This window comes from Podarcis cretensis (genome assembly GCF_951804945.1).
Source record: "Podarcis cretensis genome assembly, chromosome: 5".
Classification (NCBI taxonomy): domain Eukaryota; kingdom Metazoa; phylum Chordata; class Lepidosauria; order Squamata; family Lacertidae; genus Podarcis; species Podarcis cretensis.
Window position 1 is genome coordinate 71,031,816 of NC_137174.1, and position 17,619 is coordinate 71,049,434.

A 17,619-nucleotide genomic window follows, 5' to 3' on the forward strand; every position below is an offset into this window, starting at 1 on the left:
CAAGTCCGCTCACCCTCTCAGTGCAGCAGTGGTGCAGGGCAGTGGAGGCACCCCATAGGGCCCCCAATGAGAGAGCTCAAGGTCATAGTCTAACCTGGGTAGGCGGCAGGGGATAAGCCCACAATACCTATCAGGAGCTGGATCCAAGCCTGCTCCCTAGATTGGCCATGGGGGGTGCAGGGAGGTTTCCCTCAGGTCTGCTCTGGGGCCATTTAAACAGCCCGTACCTGGACCCCCTACCTGGGTTTTCTTCTTGTTGGGCCACAAAAGATCTAGAAAGCTTAGAGGAAGTGCTCGATTTCATAACTTTAGAACAACAGCAGCAGCACACAAATTCTTTAGATGGAAACTACTTTTCCTGAGAGGTTAAACCAAAAGCCAGACAAAAGGTGCCTCTTGGTATTATTTAATCCTAATAGCCCTTCCAATTATACTGAGAAGCAAATGGTCTCACTTCCTTCAACGCCGCTCAGGCCTGAATCGAAGCTTCTGCACGTTTCCTTGTTGTTTTAAACCTCTGCTTAATTACGCCACATGGCCTGACACTCTGCAGTTTACTGCTCTGTGAAATTAACTTTGAGTTAAACGCTAATTGCACATCAAAAAGCTTTGTGTGCATATTCACAGGGGGCAAAAAATATGCCCTTTTCCTGTTATTTTTTAGAGAAAATAGATCTAGCATAGATTTTGGTTCTGATTTCATACCATTGATTTGCAAGAGACAAAATGAAAACAATCCATACTTGAGGGGGTTTCTTTTGTAAATGAAGTGTGTACATGCTTCAGATGCCATAGTTCAGATCGATAAACCTTTCAACCAAACTGTCCCAAGCATACCTGTGATTTGGCACCATTTAATAAAGTTACAAGTTACATATAGGCTGCCACAGGCTAGCTGGTGTCATGTGGGTCAAGGGCTGTGGCGTCGGTGGCTTTGAGGTACATCGGCAAATGGTCGTCTTAAGTGAATGCATTAAAGGAGGGGAGAGGTGTTAGGGAAACCTCTTGTGCTGCAATCCTAAACATTTTGCTAGGTGCAAGTTCTATTGAACTCTGAGAGATTCACTTCTGAGGGCCCATCTGCACTATAAATTTCAAAGCAGTATCATACCACTTCAGACAGTCAGGTCTTAGAATCCTAGAATCACAGCAGGAAGGGACTCTGAGAATCATCTAGCCCAACCCCCAGCCATGCAGGAATATGCAGCGGTTCCATATGGAGATCAAACTTTCAACCTTAAGAGTTATCAGCACCATGCTCTAATCAACTGAGCCACCCCCCCACCCCACCCCGAATGCTGGGAAATGTAGTTTGTTAAGGGTGCTGACCATCTGAGACCCCTGTTCACCTACCAGAGCTATAATTCCCAGAGAAAAATAGCACCATTAAGAAACTATCATTCCTAGGGGAAAATTTTTTTGGAGGGAGGGGGAGACATGACTGCTGAAAGTGTTATGATACTGTTTTCAATGTATAATGCAGGTGGGGCCCAGATAGATATGCCCAGAATATCATATTTTTAAAAAGAAAATAACTGTATATGTAATGCATTACAAAGGGCTACATCTCTTTTAAGATTTTCTTTTTTTGTAAACAAGAGTAACTTCCGTTAAGTTGATAATATTATTTTCATAAAGTTGCCATTTCAATTCTTTACCCATCTGGTTTGATTTGCCTTTTAGCAAGGCTTAACACAACACCACTTTACCCAAGTGGACTTGCACTCAGTGTCCCTTTATTCACAAAACCTTGGAAACACTGATGAAGTTCACATCTAAAGTGTGAATTCTCCGTCTAACAGTTTTGTATTGCCTCAGTAGTCAGCATTTCCCATAAGGCCGAGAGGGCATCAAGGCCTGTGTGGGTTTTTGTGTGGAAAGACTGGGCCACAAAGAGGAATGGTGGGCAAATATGCACTCCCTATCTCTTAAACAAAGAGCTTCGATCAAATGCATTTGCATGAAACCCAAGACTTTAGGATCTGCATAAATAGAAGGAGCTTCTCCTCTGGACTTTCCAAAGGAAGCGCTTATCTCCTTTGTGAAAGTGGGAAATGGGTGGGCTACTTTGCATGAGGATGTATACAAAATATGCAAATGAGGAATCTGCTGCATGCAAAAGGCAAACTGGCCAGACAGCTGACAATCCTCATTCACAGGGGAAACCTCATCCCTCTCCACTGGGAGCAATGGGAACGAAACCAACATGTTTGCTTCCCAGGGAGAGTGAAGCAGAACCTGAATATTCATAAAGTGACCATTTAGTCATGGAAGTGTTAATTATTTCCAGCTCATGAAACTATGTGACCTCACCTGCTCCCACAAAGTATATCAAAAGAAGTAAGCAGAATCAGATGAAATGAGAGCAGAGTTTGATCCACAAGTTTAGGGCAATGTAGGGAGGAGTGAGAGAAAAAGCGATTCAAAAGACATAAGGGATGGCTGAAGTCTTCCTTTATCAAGTCCCCTCAAAGCACCAATAAAGATCTAAGATCAGTGGACCAAACAAAGACAAATAGCCCATGGAAAAGCCAGGCTGTATTTCTATGGCCAATACTACAACTTAGAAAGAACGTACAAGATTTCGTGCACTGTAACTGGAAAGACTGAATACTATACTATTCAGAAACCTTAGCCCGGAGTTTGCTACGATTCACATTTAGAAAAAGAAGGAATACAAAACATTTCAGTGGAGGAAAAACAACAACCCAACAGCAAACACCTGCCACAAATTTGTCTCCAAATAATTAAAAACAAAAACAAAAACTTCCCCCATTTTTTTAAAAATAAGTTTGATCTTTTACGCACACAGACACACATGCTCACACATACATACCCTCACAAAGATGCACTCCCTTATTTTCAAGTAACCAGTTTACAAGTCAAATGTTACAGATCGTTTTGATTTCCTGGATACATCCAAAAGCTGATACGCAAAGTTACTCATGAGCATGTTGATTTCAATAAGAGGAAGAAGCAGAACTGCGGTTTAGAATTGCTTTATGTATATGCTATTTGTCTACAGAACAGGCATCAACATTTTAAAGATATGTTCTATAGGGAAAAGAAAAGGTTGAATTCCTGTTTAGGAACATCAGGCAAACTTTAATCCCCTAGTGCAACAAAAAGTTCTTATACGTGTATTTATTTTATGGCATCTAAATTATTCCTGCTTAAGGATCCTGTTACCAAAGGCAGAAGGGAAAGAAGGGAAATCCCAAACATGGCAAAAAGAAGACGATTTCAAAAACGTATCTTAAACTTTGTGGGATGTTCTGCCAATTGGCTTTGTAAGTTTCCTAAAAGAGAATATACATACAACAAAATGCTGAAATCTTGGGGTGTTTATGCAAAATGTAATTAAAATATCTGGATTTTATGGTGCAGTGACCTTAAATAGGATACATAAAATTTAACTTACAGGTTTCACTGCATCAGAACAATTACAGAGAACTGCAATTCTATTACTTGCTTGATTTAGCATCTTCTCTGCTTTTTCCATATATTACATCTACTTGCTTTGATAAGGAAATTACATAACAAAAATCAAAACCACATTGAGCTAATGTGTAACAAAACAATTTTAATCACCAATGGCATCTTTTAGCAAAAGAACATCAGCCAACAGCTACATTTTCCCCCCTTAAAGCAGTAATTACCTTAGCTTTTGAGATATGCCTCGAATATAAGGTAATTTCATGTTTCATTAATAATATTTCCCATGCAGTTCTTATTCTCTTTTTGAAACACAACACTGGTTGCTAAATAAGCTTGAGGAAATCAAGTGTACATTTCCTTTACTTATATTTAAAATTACAGGTGCAACTTTCAACACACACGAGCAATATTCTCACAACGATAGATTGCTAATTTTAAAGACAGACGTAGTGGAGAACTCGTAAAAAATAGATTATTGGGTTTTGTTTTGTTTATTGATCTTGGAATCCTGCTTCTTCCCTGATTCCCTGCTCTCTTTTTTTGACTACTGCCAAGTCCCCATAGAATAACTCTCCTTCGCTGAAACCACTCAGCAAGTTCAAGCTTCTGTTAACCCCAATAACACGTTCTTCTTACTTAGAAGAGACAACTGAATAGGAATGGGGGGAGAGAACAAGGTTTCCATTTCAGAAAATGTTATTCAAGATCCAGACACTAAATGAACTTGTGGCTGCTTTGGGGTGCTACCCAGGCATCACCTGGTAGCCTCAACATGTCTTCTTTTATTTTTCTCATTCTTTCTTTCTTTTAAAAAAACCTCAATTAACATACACTGCTGGATGAAAGAAAGCCAGTAGGAAATACCTTTTGGTCCCCAAAGTTCTGAAGACTCCAGCAGATGAGCAATGTTAGATCTCAAAACAAAAGGGGCACCCTCTGCCTTCACACACACACAGCCATCAGCCAGCCTGCCCATTTTTGCCCACCAAGCCTTTGTCAAGCTTTTAAGATCTTAATCAATCTTAACTCTGACCTCAGGATCACGGGAGGAAGATGGATGAGGAAGTGAATGACCTGTGACCTACTCCTACATTTGTCCTGCCACAGCCGTGCTGTTGGAAAATCGGTCTGGAACCTGTTCACAGCCCTCCAAGCTTACTCTTTTATAAGCTTTTGTGGACTTGAGATGGTTTTCTTTCTTCTCTTTAGCTGGCTGCCCAGTTCTATAACAATGCTTTTGGCTCTCTAGATGGTGTTTATTTTCACACAAAAATATTAAAGGGCAAGAATAGTGATTACCAAACACCAAATAACCAAACTCAGCCTCTGCAAGAGCATCCAAATCCAAAGTCATCTGATTCACCTGTACACTAATAGTTTGGATTCCAAGTAAACATGGCCATTAACAAGTGATTCATAGCAAAGCCTGTGGGCTTAGGGAACAGTGAGAAAAACATTTGTCTTGGAACTGGAAGAAATGTGTGTTTTTTTGCAAGGAAAATACAATCAACAACTGATGAAATGGCTAACAATTTAAGACTGCTTGCTGGATTGTATTTTCTTCCAATGGAACGTTTAATGGGAGGGTTTTAAAACACAGGAGATACAAAAGACAAAAGGTTTCTTTCTTCCTTTTATACATGATCTCATCAGGATTGGTCATTAACTTAAGGTGTGAATAATCAGTTTCCGTAAGTCCAGTAGAGCCGAACAGAGAGTTACCAAGTATTTTCTGTGTCAATGTCACTTTCAACCACCTACTGCTTTTTAAAAAAATGTGGGGGCCTCCTGAAGTTCCTGCCCCAAAAGATCACAAGTGATTTCTCCCACACAACACTCTGGCTGTCATGTGATTAGATAATAATGTGTGGGTCATTGACTAAGGAGTGTTTTAATTTGGCATCAATCAGGGTTAGCCAATACTGGCCCTAACACCCACTTTAGCAGAATGCAGAGTAATCTCTTTGCAAAGCACAACTTTCTAATTTCGTCCACCTGCTCTCCCACCAGCTAAACCATGCAAAAATAAAATGAAAGAAGCATTGCTTACAAACTAGGAAAAACAGCAATAATTTTAAGAAATCTCTTTCGATGCTAACACATCTCCCTCCCTCCCCCCAAAATCTACTCAGCATGACACCTGCATGTTGGTAACAAATTTGTTTGTTCTTGACATGCAAAGGTTTCCAAGTTCCTGCCCACTCCAAGAGACAGAATAATTTACTCAAGACATGTGCCTTGTCATCATGCAATTCATTTTTCAATTCTCACTCCAACCTTTCATAATTGTGTTGCTGATAAGATATGCTCATCTCTCCCACCCCCCTACCCCTGCTTCCCCCCCACTGACATGAACATATCTGATGGAAGTATGATAGCAAAGGAAAATGTTTGTGCTCAGAGCTGCGTTCCTGCCAACTCTTAATTTCAATGCATAATAATGAACTTCACATTGCCCATAAATGATCATATAAAACCATCTCGGTATGAAATGCTTTGCGGGAGGAAAATGCCATTTTACACCTATTTTACAGAAATCAGCGTTATGTTTTGCTTTTTCCTATACCACATATATTGCACTCACACATTTATTTATTTTTAAATCATTACCCTTAACAAAATGCAATTAAAATGAATCAGCCTTGACATCGCCGGGCCTCATCCGTTTAGCAACATATACAAAGAGGCATTCATTTGGCAAAAAGAGCCGTTAGAGACTGATCCTGAACATGCGACTAAGGGGGGCAATCAAGTTCATAATCAGTAATAACCTATTTATAAAATCATGATAATGTATAACTAAAAATCACAGGCACCCACAAAGGCGATTTAAATCTCCCCTCCCTTTTCTTTTCTTTAAGATAAGCTGCCTTTTATAAGAACCTTAATCCTTAATTCTGCAGAGAAGGGGGAAAGGAGGGGGGGCAAACAGATGACTTCTTGCATTTCTTAGAGTCTCCTAGCATGCTCCTTTGTAAAGGAAACAATGGAGACTTTCTGAGAAATAAAAATATTTCACAAAAGCAGCCATCTCACGTATTCAAGGATTATTTCGTGAAAAGTTATCAAATGAGACACTAAAGAGTCATTCCTTAGGGCCCCTGAAAAACAAAAAGAAGCTTCTGTCTTCTGCCATGAAGGAGGAGACAGCTTGTTGCTGCTGTGCCTTTTCTTTTAGCCGGAATAGCAATCTCACCTTTTAAAAAAAGAAAGGAAGAGAAACTGATTCTGCCCCTTTAAACAGAACTGGCTCAGATAACATGCCTTCCATCCTCATTCAAATGTGAGTGGGGAGATGCAAGCCAGTTCTAATCTACCCTCTGATAGCAAATGTGCCGTGCCTTCTGCCGATTACGGTGGTGCCATTTGTTCTGTCAGTATTATGCACTCCTTAGCCCTGCCACCTGGAACTACTGGACTTCCTCATTAGACCCCTTCATCCCATTGCATCCCACAGGGACTGCTAATTACGGGCAGCCTTCCACCGATTCTCATCTCTGATTCAATTATGAACACCAGCCCCTAATGAACTGCACAATGCAGGGGGGCCCTACCTTGGCATTCTCCATTGTGCTCTTCATACCCAGCATTGCACAGGCAGTTGCCAATGGGTACCAGCCATTCACCATCTGCCCCGCAGTACATCTTTGGCACATCCTTCTCTTCGGAATTGTTCACACAAGAGCCGCGAACTTCCACCAGAGAGGACGTGTCTGCCCCGGTGATCGTGTCCGGAAACTGGGCCAGGTTACGGACTGTCAGCGGGCACTTCTTGTAGAAAACGCGGACAGACACTAAGGCAATGCAAGCGCCAACATCCTGGAAAGCCAGATAAAATCCCTTCTTGCTCAGGGGCCCCACGTCGCGAATCTCTGTGTTGAGCTTCATGATCCTGTCTCCAATGTCCACCTGAGTGAAGCTCTCGTCGGCCGCGATGGTGTCAATCTTAGCAAACTGGCTCTCGCGGATAAAGCGCTCCTTATCGTTGCTCGACTCGTAGTAGTAGAGGTTAAAAGTCTCTTTGCAAGTCCCCATGACACCTGGCAAGCTGTTGCAGTCTCTGAGTGTGAACTTGATTTCAATATAAACCCTCTGAGCCCCTTCGCGGGGAATCCAATCAGTTCGTAACCAGTTGTTCTGACTGGACTCCATCACGTTGCAGACTTGATAAGTGCGGATTGGAGTGTTTTTTTCATCCATAATACTCACTTCCTCCCACTGTGAAGAACCAAAAGGGACAAACGTGAGACAGGAAGAGTGTGAAAAGCATAATCAAACCTTGCTACCGCCAGATAAATTAATTCCTCTCTCTCCCAATTGGCTTCCTTTATTTCTCTTTATACCGGAAGCCATTAAAAAAAATCAGAACATACAGGGTACTTCAAACACATGAGCAAAAATAAAGCCATATACTAAAAAGGAAATCAGGTTTTAATAGCAGCCTAATTGAAGACCTCAGGAAAGTGATATTTTCCAAAGAAAAACGGATATATGCTAGCTTGTAATCAACCTTAATATGCCATGATCTGAATGGACCCTCGTAGCTGGGAGTCTTATAAAAACCAAACACTGTGCAACCTTAACAGGTGTTCTACTCTGCATGTAAATTTGATTTACTTTTTTAAAGCAAGATACAAAGATATAAGGTGGCAACCCTATACATATTTACCTGGGAACAAGCCCAAATATGTCTTACTTCTGAGGAATTAAGAATGGGGTTGCACTATAAGAAACTTGCCCAGGGTTGCATGCAACATGAGTGGCAGAACAGGAAACAAGAACGAGATCGGCTCAATATCTATGAAGGATATTGCAATACTATCTGGTGACTTATGATAAAATAACAGCACATATATGGAAAGGAAAGAAAGGCTGCAGCTCTGTGGCAAAACACCTCTGCATTCAGGTCCCCAGGCTCAATTTCTGGCATCTCTAGGTAGGGCTAGGAAAAGACCCCTCCCTAAATCCCTGAAGAGCCACTGCAAGTCCGTGTAGACAACACAGAACTACCAATAGTCTAACTTGGTACAAAGCAGTTTTCCCTGTTCCTCCTCTCTCAGTCATCCTTACAGCAACCCCTGAATCATTATGTTACAGATGTAGAAGGGAGAGACCCTGGCTTCTGGCTGAGAGAATAGCAGCTTGCCTAAGCCACCTAGTGATCTTATGGCAGAGGAGAATCCACAATTCCATTAACTAGCACTCCCAGCTATTACACTACAACCACTTACTGATCCTCTCTCACTTTCCAGAACGACTCGTAATGCCCAGCCCCAGCCCTATTCAACTGTCTTCAGTCATCAGCAAATACCTATTATGTCCATTGCACAGACTAACTCAACCTTCACATGCTTGGTCCCCTGCAGTAATTCTGGACTACAACCCCAATCAGGCGCAGTCAGCATAGCCATGCTGGTGGGGCTGATGGAAGTTGCAATCCAAACCATCTGGAGGACACCAGATTGGCAAAAGCTGAGCTATCTGAAGTTCTCAGTCCATAAAATATATTTGTGTGTATATATGACATCAAAGTGCAAGTAGATAAATAGGTACCGCTCCAGCGGGAAGGTAAATGGCGTTTCAGTGCGCTGCTCTGGTTCGCCAGAAGCGGCTTAGTCATGCTGGCCACATGACCCGGAAGCTGTACGCCGGCTCCCTTGGCCAATAAAGCGAGATGAGCACCGCAACCCCAGAGTCGTCCGCGACTGGACCTAATGGTCAGGGGTCCCTTTACCTTTATTATTTCTATTCTAAGGTAAACGTAAAACGGTAAAGGACCGCTGGGTAGGTCTAGTCAAAGGCAACTATGTGGTGCGGTGCTCATCCCTACAGGCCAAGGGAGCCAGTGTTTGTCCGCAGAAAGCTTTTCAGGTCATGTGACCAGCATGACTAAACCACTTCTGGCGCAACAGGACACCATGATGAGTGTGGGAGCGCACGGAAATGCTGTTAACCTTCCTGCCACAGCGGTACCCATTTATCTACTTGCACTGGTGTGCCTTCGAACTGCTAGGTTGGCAGGAGCTGGGACGGAGCAACGGGCTCTCACTCCGTCACACAGATTCCAACCACTGACCTTCCAATTAGCAAGCCCAAGAGGCTCAGTGGTTTAGACCACAGCACCACTTGCTTCTCTATCTCTATAGCAAGCACCTTGGAACAATCACAATGAAATGCAAGCATACCTATATTTTTTTCTGGCTTGCACCCGCTGGTTCCATTTCAAGCATTCTGGCTTAAGGCACCTCAGGACAACACAATTTTACACAACAGACCATGCCTCATAAACCTGCATTGCCTAACTGAAAGGTGAGTTTCTTCTTAAATTCTGGACTGGTTTAAAAAAAAAAATAGAATGCCAAACATGATAATAACCACCCTACAGAAAAATGAAACTTTGAATAAGAATGAATTAGATTCTGTATTATCAAGCTGCATTCCAGCAGGAGTGTGATGAACATATCATAAAAGAAAAGGAGAGTGGAAGTAGTCAATAAGAGCTTTGAACATTGTTAAATGAGATTATGTTAATCACATGATACAGAAAAGAAAGCTACTGCTGAGGCCTTTTCTGTCTCTTATTTTTGAGAAAGGAGCACCGTTCTGCTGAATTAAGGTTCAAAGGGTGGGAAGGACCTTTTTTTCATTTATGCAAAATAATAGCTAAATTCTAAGGTTCCAGCTTATACAATGAAGCATGCAGGGAGCGGAGGGGGGGGGGGAATGGAACAGTTAGAATCCAGCTTCCTGGCAATCAAGTATTAAACATGCTCTGCTAAATGGACACTGTAGGACCTAGCCTACAACTCTAATGCATCCTATACATTTCCATTGAGGTTTGTAACCATTCTGGTCCTGTTTAGGTTAAAAATAATCTAGTTTGATAGCCAGGTCAGCTTATAGATCTCTGGCCGTCACCAGAGTCAAAAGGATCGTATCAGAGTTATTGCCTAGAGAAGATGCTTGCAAATCCACACACACACACACACACACACACCTTAAAAAAAGGAAAGAGGGGAATAAATCAATAACCAGGGGAAAATTGGCAAGCCATTTATCAGTGTAAAATGCTAACATGATGTAAGCAACAGAGTTCTCTAATTTACAACTGCCATGAAATGAGCATTGTTTTACAGTCCTGCCCTTTATGATCTACCACTTTCCACGTTATCAGCCTATAGTCTGTGCAGGGGCGAGGGAAGGAAGAGGAGAGGGAAATAAGAATTGTCCATGGGATTTCCTTTTTGCCTCTTTGCACAAAAGAAGTTTGGCACCAAAGCCTATTGAAGTCTATGAAAGGAACATGGATGCATTCAGTAGCTCCTTGCTGCAAAAACCCTTCTGACTTTCTCCCTTTTGGTTTTTGTTTGACAAGAGGTGTTTGTTTATTTATAGACATTTGCCTCAATATATTTGAGGCAAATGGCCCAATACTATAAATGTCCCCCCCTCCCCCCACATTTTCAACCGTTATAAATTTGAAACGTTAAATGTGTTGTCAAAAACAAACACTTCCTCTCTTTTTTTCATTTCAGCTTTCTAAACCAACTCTTCCCATGGTTTAATAATCCCACAGTAAAAGCATTCCAGACCCAGGATTTCCTTTCAACTGTGAATTTTAAAGGTAAATCATTAATTAAATTTATAATGTAACACATTCATTCCTCTAGGGCTACTATAGATTTAGTAATAGCGCTATTCACTGGTAAAGTGGCCTATTTTTATCTCCAACGTCTCATATTAACACATAAAATACTTCACACTTCAGGAATGACCTGTTCTGGATCCATAAAAAGAGGGTGGAGCCAAGGGCTTTGCAACGTACAGTGAGCTTATACACAGTATAAAATGAAGGCTGTGCTGATCTGTGAAGGCTCTATACCTTTGGGTGTTCTCGAAGGCAGAGGGAGGGAGAAGTGTTACTTTTCCCAGCGCTTTGAAACAAATCTGCAGCATATGCAGCTATACGAAAGCACTTTCAAGGCACTCCTGCAGACAGACTTGAAGACAAGACTAAGCCCTCTTGATTTTTCCCCGCTGCCAACGTGAAAAGGCAGCACACAGAGACATGGATTTATTGAAACTAGTCCTCTTTACGTTTCTCCTCAGACTTCGTATGTTACGAACGTAAGTCACAGATACATACACTCACAAACACCTTGAAAATTAATATAGGGACATCCTCTGCCAATCAATCACAATTGCTGACTTCTTCAAAATGGCGATACTTGAATCTACAGAAGGGATGCCCCATGGGTGCATAGAAAGAAAGACTAATTCATTGACCTTTCCAGGGTATAGGATTAACTGAGATGCCTGACTCTCACCCAGATAAAGCTGTACCTTTCCCCACTGTCAAAGATGAGGGCAATTGCCGGCAATCAACAGTGCATGTGTGCTGTCTGCACCGCCAGAGGCCTGTCAATCATTCCCCTTTTCTAGGGCTGGGGGAGGCAGGCAGGGAATGGTTCCAGGGACAGCACAGTGTGCACAGGCAGAGCAAAACCTGACTGCAGTCAAGTTCGGGCAGAGCAACAATGGGAGCAGGACAATACTCCATTTTCCCATGATAGGGCTAATTCAGAGCTTATGCATAATGCATCGCTACATAAACAGCCTCACATTCCTTCCATTTGTCACCATCCTCCCCGCCCACCACCTTTCTTCTTCTTTTTAATTACAGGACCGACGGACATCCAACTACAGTATATTTCATTAGCCCATTGAAGGAATTTGCCTTCCTGTTTATTATATAACTGGCAATCTAGTTTTTTTTTTTTAATTATTTGGACTTAGTTAGGCATCAATTGTTTGCCTTTAAGCGCAGCAAGAAGAGGTTTCCATTTAATTTTAAAGGGATTTGAGCATATTTGAATGGAAATACCATGTGCATTGTTTCTCTCCCCCCTACCCCGAAATTGCTCTTAATATTCACCCTGCATATGTGGCAGTGAAAATAAGGTGGCGGTTTCTATCTGCACCTCTCCCCACCCCCGGTAATTAATAAAAATTCCTGATCCCATGGCATGCTGGGGACACAGTACCTACGGTAAGAATCAGGGTCTACTCAGCAGTTCTTTAGCAGACTTACTGACTGCATGGTATTTGTCTACAAATCTTTTGTTAAATTAAGAGTGAACGTCTGTACAGAGTCCTGACTAAGACGAGATTCCGTTCTCTCCCAGAGTCCAGATCTGCAAATGTGTTAAACATTCACCATTCAGCAATGGATTAAGAAGCAGCTCTTGCTCTGCTTTGCTTTATACACTGTACTGCTGTCTCCCCAAAAGCAGAGGTTTTGATTTTGATATTTTTTAAAAATGAAGGAAAGAAACCTTGTGGACTAGAATATCTAATCTATTAAGGTAGCATTACACCTTTGGAATTGTCCTAAGCTGACACAAATCCTGCCATCTGGGAACTAGATAGTGGTCACCCTAAATCAGGGCTTGGGAACAATGGAGCCCTCCAGAAGGTGTTGGACAACAAAATCCATTTGCCATCATCCATGCTGGCTGAGCCTGATGGGATTTAGAGCCCAGCAACATCTGGACGGCCACAGGTTCCCCATCCCTGCTCTCAATGTAACTCCACTTCTTTGGAAGAAGCACGTATCTAATTTATTGTATCTAAGGCCACAATCCTATGCAAACTTACCTTGGAGTAAGCCTCACTGAACCCTCAGATACTTGCACCCGAGTGAGCCTGCATAGATGCCTTGCAAGGAAATAAACCTCACTGAACTATACTTTGGGATAAATTAGAGTTGGGTTGTAAATATCCGTTCTTTGATCAGATTCTGAAAGTCTCTTTCCACTCTCTACGGTTTCCTTCTTGACAGAGCTATGCATTGGGAGTATAAGGTTTCTCCAACAAAGTGTAATTCACATCACAGGCTACGGAAGAAATGTGACCTTCTCCCCACAATCAACAATAATCGAGCCATTAGGATTCACCAGAAACGTACTAATCATTCCATTTCACCTCGATGATCAGATAGGGATGCAGAACTTACCCCTCCTTCCAACGGGCTTGCTATCCACCCAAGTTCACCCTGAACAGATCTGGAATCCAATAAGGTAACTGCAAAAAGGGGGAAACAAACATAAATGACAAGTTACACTTACTGAAACTCAGGCGAAGTTTTTAGAAAAAATTTACCTGACTATTTCCACATGTGAAAAGAAAGATCCTCGCTCAGACAAGATTTATATCTTTATTGTTTTTTAACCAGTCACGCCAGTGGTCATGGACTACTTTCAATTAGAGATCAATATTTATTCAAACTTTGTGGCCGTGATCCAGTAAAAAAGTTACATTAATCAGAAATGAGCCCCTTAGTCAGATCCCTGCCCAAATGCTTCATAATCATGCATACTCACCTACTCGGGAGTAAGCACCACTGTGTTTAGACTTACTGCCTAGATCTCATGGTGGAAGGTAATGAGGCTTCAGTTATGTATGGTTAATTTGTTAATTAAATGCAACTAACTCTTTTATGGATCACTGAATTTCCACAATGCTGAATGTGATACACACATCACGGTAACCTTTACAACACTCCTACAGGGCAAGACAGATTTCGTATTCCCATTCTGCACCTACTGCCATAGTGCCTTCCTAGTGCAAAGGTATCCCATGTGGTATGGCCATGACTATTGGCCATACTGGCTGGGGCTGAAGGAAGGGGGAATCCAACAACTTCTGGAGGGAACCCCACTGACCCTATCCTAGAGTCACCTCTTGACTGATAGCTCAGCTGACAGACTATTAATCTCAAGGTCGTGGGTTCAAGCCCCACCTTGAGCAAAAATATTCCTGCACCGCAGAAGGTTGGAACAGATGGCCCTTGGGTTCCTTTACAATTCTATGAATTGAGAACCTCCATATGCTCACAGCTCATTCTCTGAACTACGCCCCACAACTGTACAAAAGGTGTTGCAAGGCCAACGGCCTGGCGGTTAAACACTTAAAGAAATCAAGTAAAAATAAAAAAAATCTTACTATTGATAAGCAATGCTTCTATTTAGCCCTCTCATTTATATGCAGCACAATCCTATCTGCACTGAATCATAAGCCCCACTCTGTTCCATGGGGTTTATTCCCATGTAGACGTGCCACTGGTTTTAGCCATGCAGAACAGTCTTGTGAAGAAAGTATCACTGTCGTCTTCAAGGGACTTGCTCACAAAGAGCTAAGGATTTACAAAGCTGAGGAAGAGTGAAAGGACAGGCTTATATATATATATACCTGTGGTGGGAAATGGGGTACATAACATGTAGACACTCCAATAATAAGTATCATGAAAGAAATTTCATTTGTCTTGTAATAAATGTCCTTGTTTACACCGTCCGTCACTTCTGTTTCATGAATTGCACATCTCTTAGGGGTATGTCGGTGAATTTCTGAAGCAGGTGGAGCACACAGCTTGACATATAGTGTAATCCAAATTGGTGTATTACTGCCACCATAAACACTGAACCCAATATGTTCTGTTACCACCTTCTGGGTGTTTAATGACACTTGCAAGAAAAAAAAAGGTGTATTTTCCTTTTAATCCACCTTCCTGGGTAATATTTCTAGGAGTAAGAGATTGGATGCATTGAGTGGAGAGGGAGGGGGTATTAATTCTGTAGGAAACAAAAAAAAAAAAAGGTGGTGGGGGGGAGAGAACCTAAGTGTGTACTAAGGCCCACCACTGCATTCTTTGTACCTCCTAAGCCTCTTGTTAAAGATGGAGTAAGAGGTGGGGACATGAAAAATGGCTCCCCTAGTACAGATTTAACTTAAAGATGCTGAGACATTCAATGAAATCTCAGCCCCTCAGTTCCTCTCCCCCCCCCCAGCCTTTCCCATAGTCAGACTACAAAAACCACAAGTTCTAAATAAATCATAAATAAGGGTTTCAAACTACAACAAACAAATGCAACATCCTTTCTGACTGGAATGGTTATATTTTATTTAGTTTGTTGTTGTTTTTAAGCCAATGATGATCATTTGCAATTTCTGCACACACTGCCTCTTCTCCCTTTGGAAGATCAAAAAGGACCAACCAAAAACTATTTTAAGAGAGACAGAGAAAGAGACAAAGCCTTCTCAGATTGGTCCAGCGCTCCTGCACCAGAGAGGACAAGGCTTTTCCATCCATTGGAATGAACGGAAAACAAGACCAGGAAAAGAGGAAAGTGGGAAGACAGTGTGGCTGAGTTGCTGATGGCAAAGAAAATGATGAAAAACAAGGGGGGGAGACAGAGCATTGCACTTTTTAAAAATGCAGGAGTGTAGGGATATCTCAGGCACAGGCAAATCCATCTGCAAAATGCTTTGCCTCTCGTTTCAAGTTTAAACTGCACATTGCCTGCATCTGTGCTCTTCTGTACCAGGTGATTTCCAGGCCTCTGACATTATACCATGGCCAGGTTTGCCCTAGGAGTTGCAGGAGCCAAATCGTGAGCAGATGGACACACACGGGCATCTCTCTCTCACACACACACTCACAAACAGGGAGCAGCGCAGACAAACACACCCCTTCTTGTCAAGCTGGTTTAGGAAGGTGCAGGCCACCTGGATGTATGCAAAGCCAGACAGGTACTCCAGGAAACTGCGTGTGTGTGTGTAAGCGCGCGCGTGTCCCGGGTTACGTAACATCAGTCTTAATGAACACCAAGATCTTTAGGCTTCCTTCCTCATCATCTTTCCAAGACGAAGGCTAGTAACAACAACAACAATGCCCAGCTCGTACACCCTCCGCGGAATGCAGCAAGCCAGGAGGTGCAAGAGGGCGCGCGGACGGAGCAGGGAGCGAGGGTTGCGCTTTGCACTTTAGGGCTCTAACCTAGATTTTACACGGGTGCAAAAAGGGAAGGATCTGGCCCCGTCCGCAAAATAAAAAGGGCCTTTTTCCTGGCGTGGCGGCGGCGGGTCCCGCGGCGTGACTTGCGAGCAGGTCGGCTCCAGGCATCTCGGAAAATCCAGGTCAAGCTCCCACGCGCTTTTGCGCCGCGCGCACCGGGACGTCGCGTCTGCGGCAAACGCAGCTCCCCAACAAGGCGAGGATCCGAGGCGGCCCCAGCCCGCCCCGCCGCCGCCGCCGCCGCCGCCGCTCCAAACTTCCACCTCTCGCCGTCCAGGGGGCGACGCGATGGTGCCGGCGGACGTGGGGAGTCTGGCTGCGGGGCGAAGCTCCGGCAAAAGGAAGCAGGACGGGTGGGTAGGTGGGTGGGTGGGTGGAAAAGCACCCTGGCGACGCTTCCCCTTCGGCTGTCCAGCCTCGCTTGGCACGGAGGGAGGGAGCCCAGCCGGGAGGTCGTCCATCGGTCCGTCCGGAAGGCAGGCGCCTGGGTCGAACTTTCTCCTGGCAGCACAAGTTGCCCACAAGCGCGTCCTGCAAAGCGCGCGCGCTGCCGGCCGCTCCCGGTCCCTACCGCTGGAAGACGGTGTTGGGGGGAAGCACCCCAAACCCCGGAGATAAAGAGGAGATGGATGGAGCCTCGGATCGGCCCGGGGTACCAACCACTACCAACCCCCGTCGCTTTTTTAAATTTTATTTTCCCACTCACCTTCGTTGGCTGGATATACCCGAGAGCCGGTAACCCCCTCGCAAATCCCAAAGAGAAGCGGCAAGACGGTGAAGAAATATACAATCCCAGCCATGGTTTTTTGGTGCCAGCGCTGCTCCGGTCTCCTCTATCCCAGTGGAATAAATGCTTAAATTGGGAGTGCAGCAGGCTGTAGACATTGCCAAGGGGGCGGGGGAGGGACCGTGACGTACAGCCGTCCATCAAGCCCGCCCGCCTGTCGGAGGCGCTGCTCGGGAAGAAAGCCCCGCCCCGTCCCCCTCGCCGCCCCGCCCCTTCCCAAGCCGCGCCTCCTTCCCGCCCGTCGCCTCCTTGTCCAACTGGGCGAAAGTGTCTGAGCGGCGACGGATCCTCTCTCTTCCAGGCTCGCCTTTCCCCGACCGCAGGCATCGCCATCCCCGCCGTCCTGCTGAAGAATCCCTCCGAGCCGGGCAGGGAAACGCTGCTCCGTGTTCATTACTTCACACACACAAACGCCCGGTGCGCGTCAGTACAGAGCCCGAGTTTCCCGGGGCTCTTTTTTGGAGAGCAAACAAGCGAGGTTTTGGATCGGATTCCTCTGGAAAGAAGCGATTAGCAAAGCGGCTCCTTTTCTTTTTTAAAA

The 17,619-nt window shown here is 43.8% G+C and overlaps 1 protein-coding gene across 2 annotated transcripts in view; it reads right to left on the reverse strand.

Moving 5' to 3' along the window:
- Nucleotides 1–17,152, reverse strand: part of EPHA4 (EPH receptor A4) — a 160,842-nt gene extending 143,690 nt beyond the window's left edge. For both annotated transcript variants that reach the window (XM_079975858.1, XM_079975859.1), the window contains exons 1-3: nt 16,998–17,152; nt 13,454–13,521; nt 6,993–7,656 (exon numbers count right to left, since the gene is read on the reverse strand). In XM_079975858.1, coding sequence (XP_079831984.1) covers nt 6,993–7,656; nt 13,454–13,521; nt 16,998–17,091 — 826 coding nt within the window. In that variant the 5' untranslated portion in view covers nt 17,092–17,152. The remainder of the gene's footprint in view (nt 1–6,992; nt 7,657–13,453; nt 13,522–16,997) is intronic.
- Nucleotides 17,153–17,619: the final 467 nt, after the last annotated feature.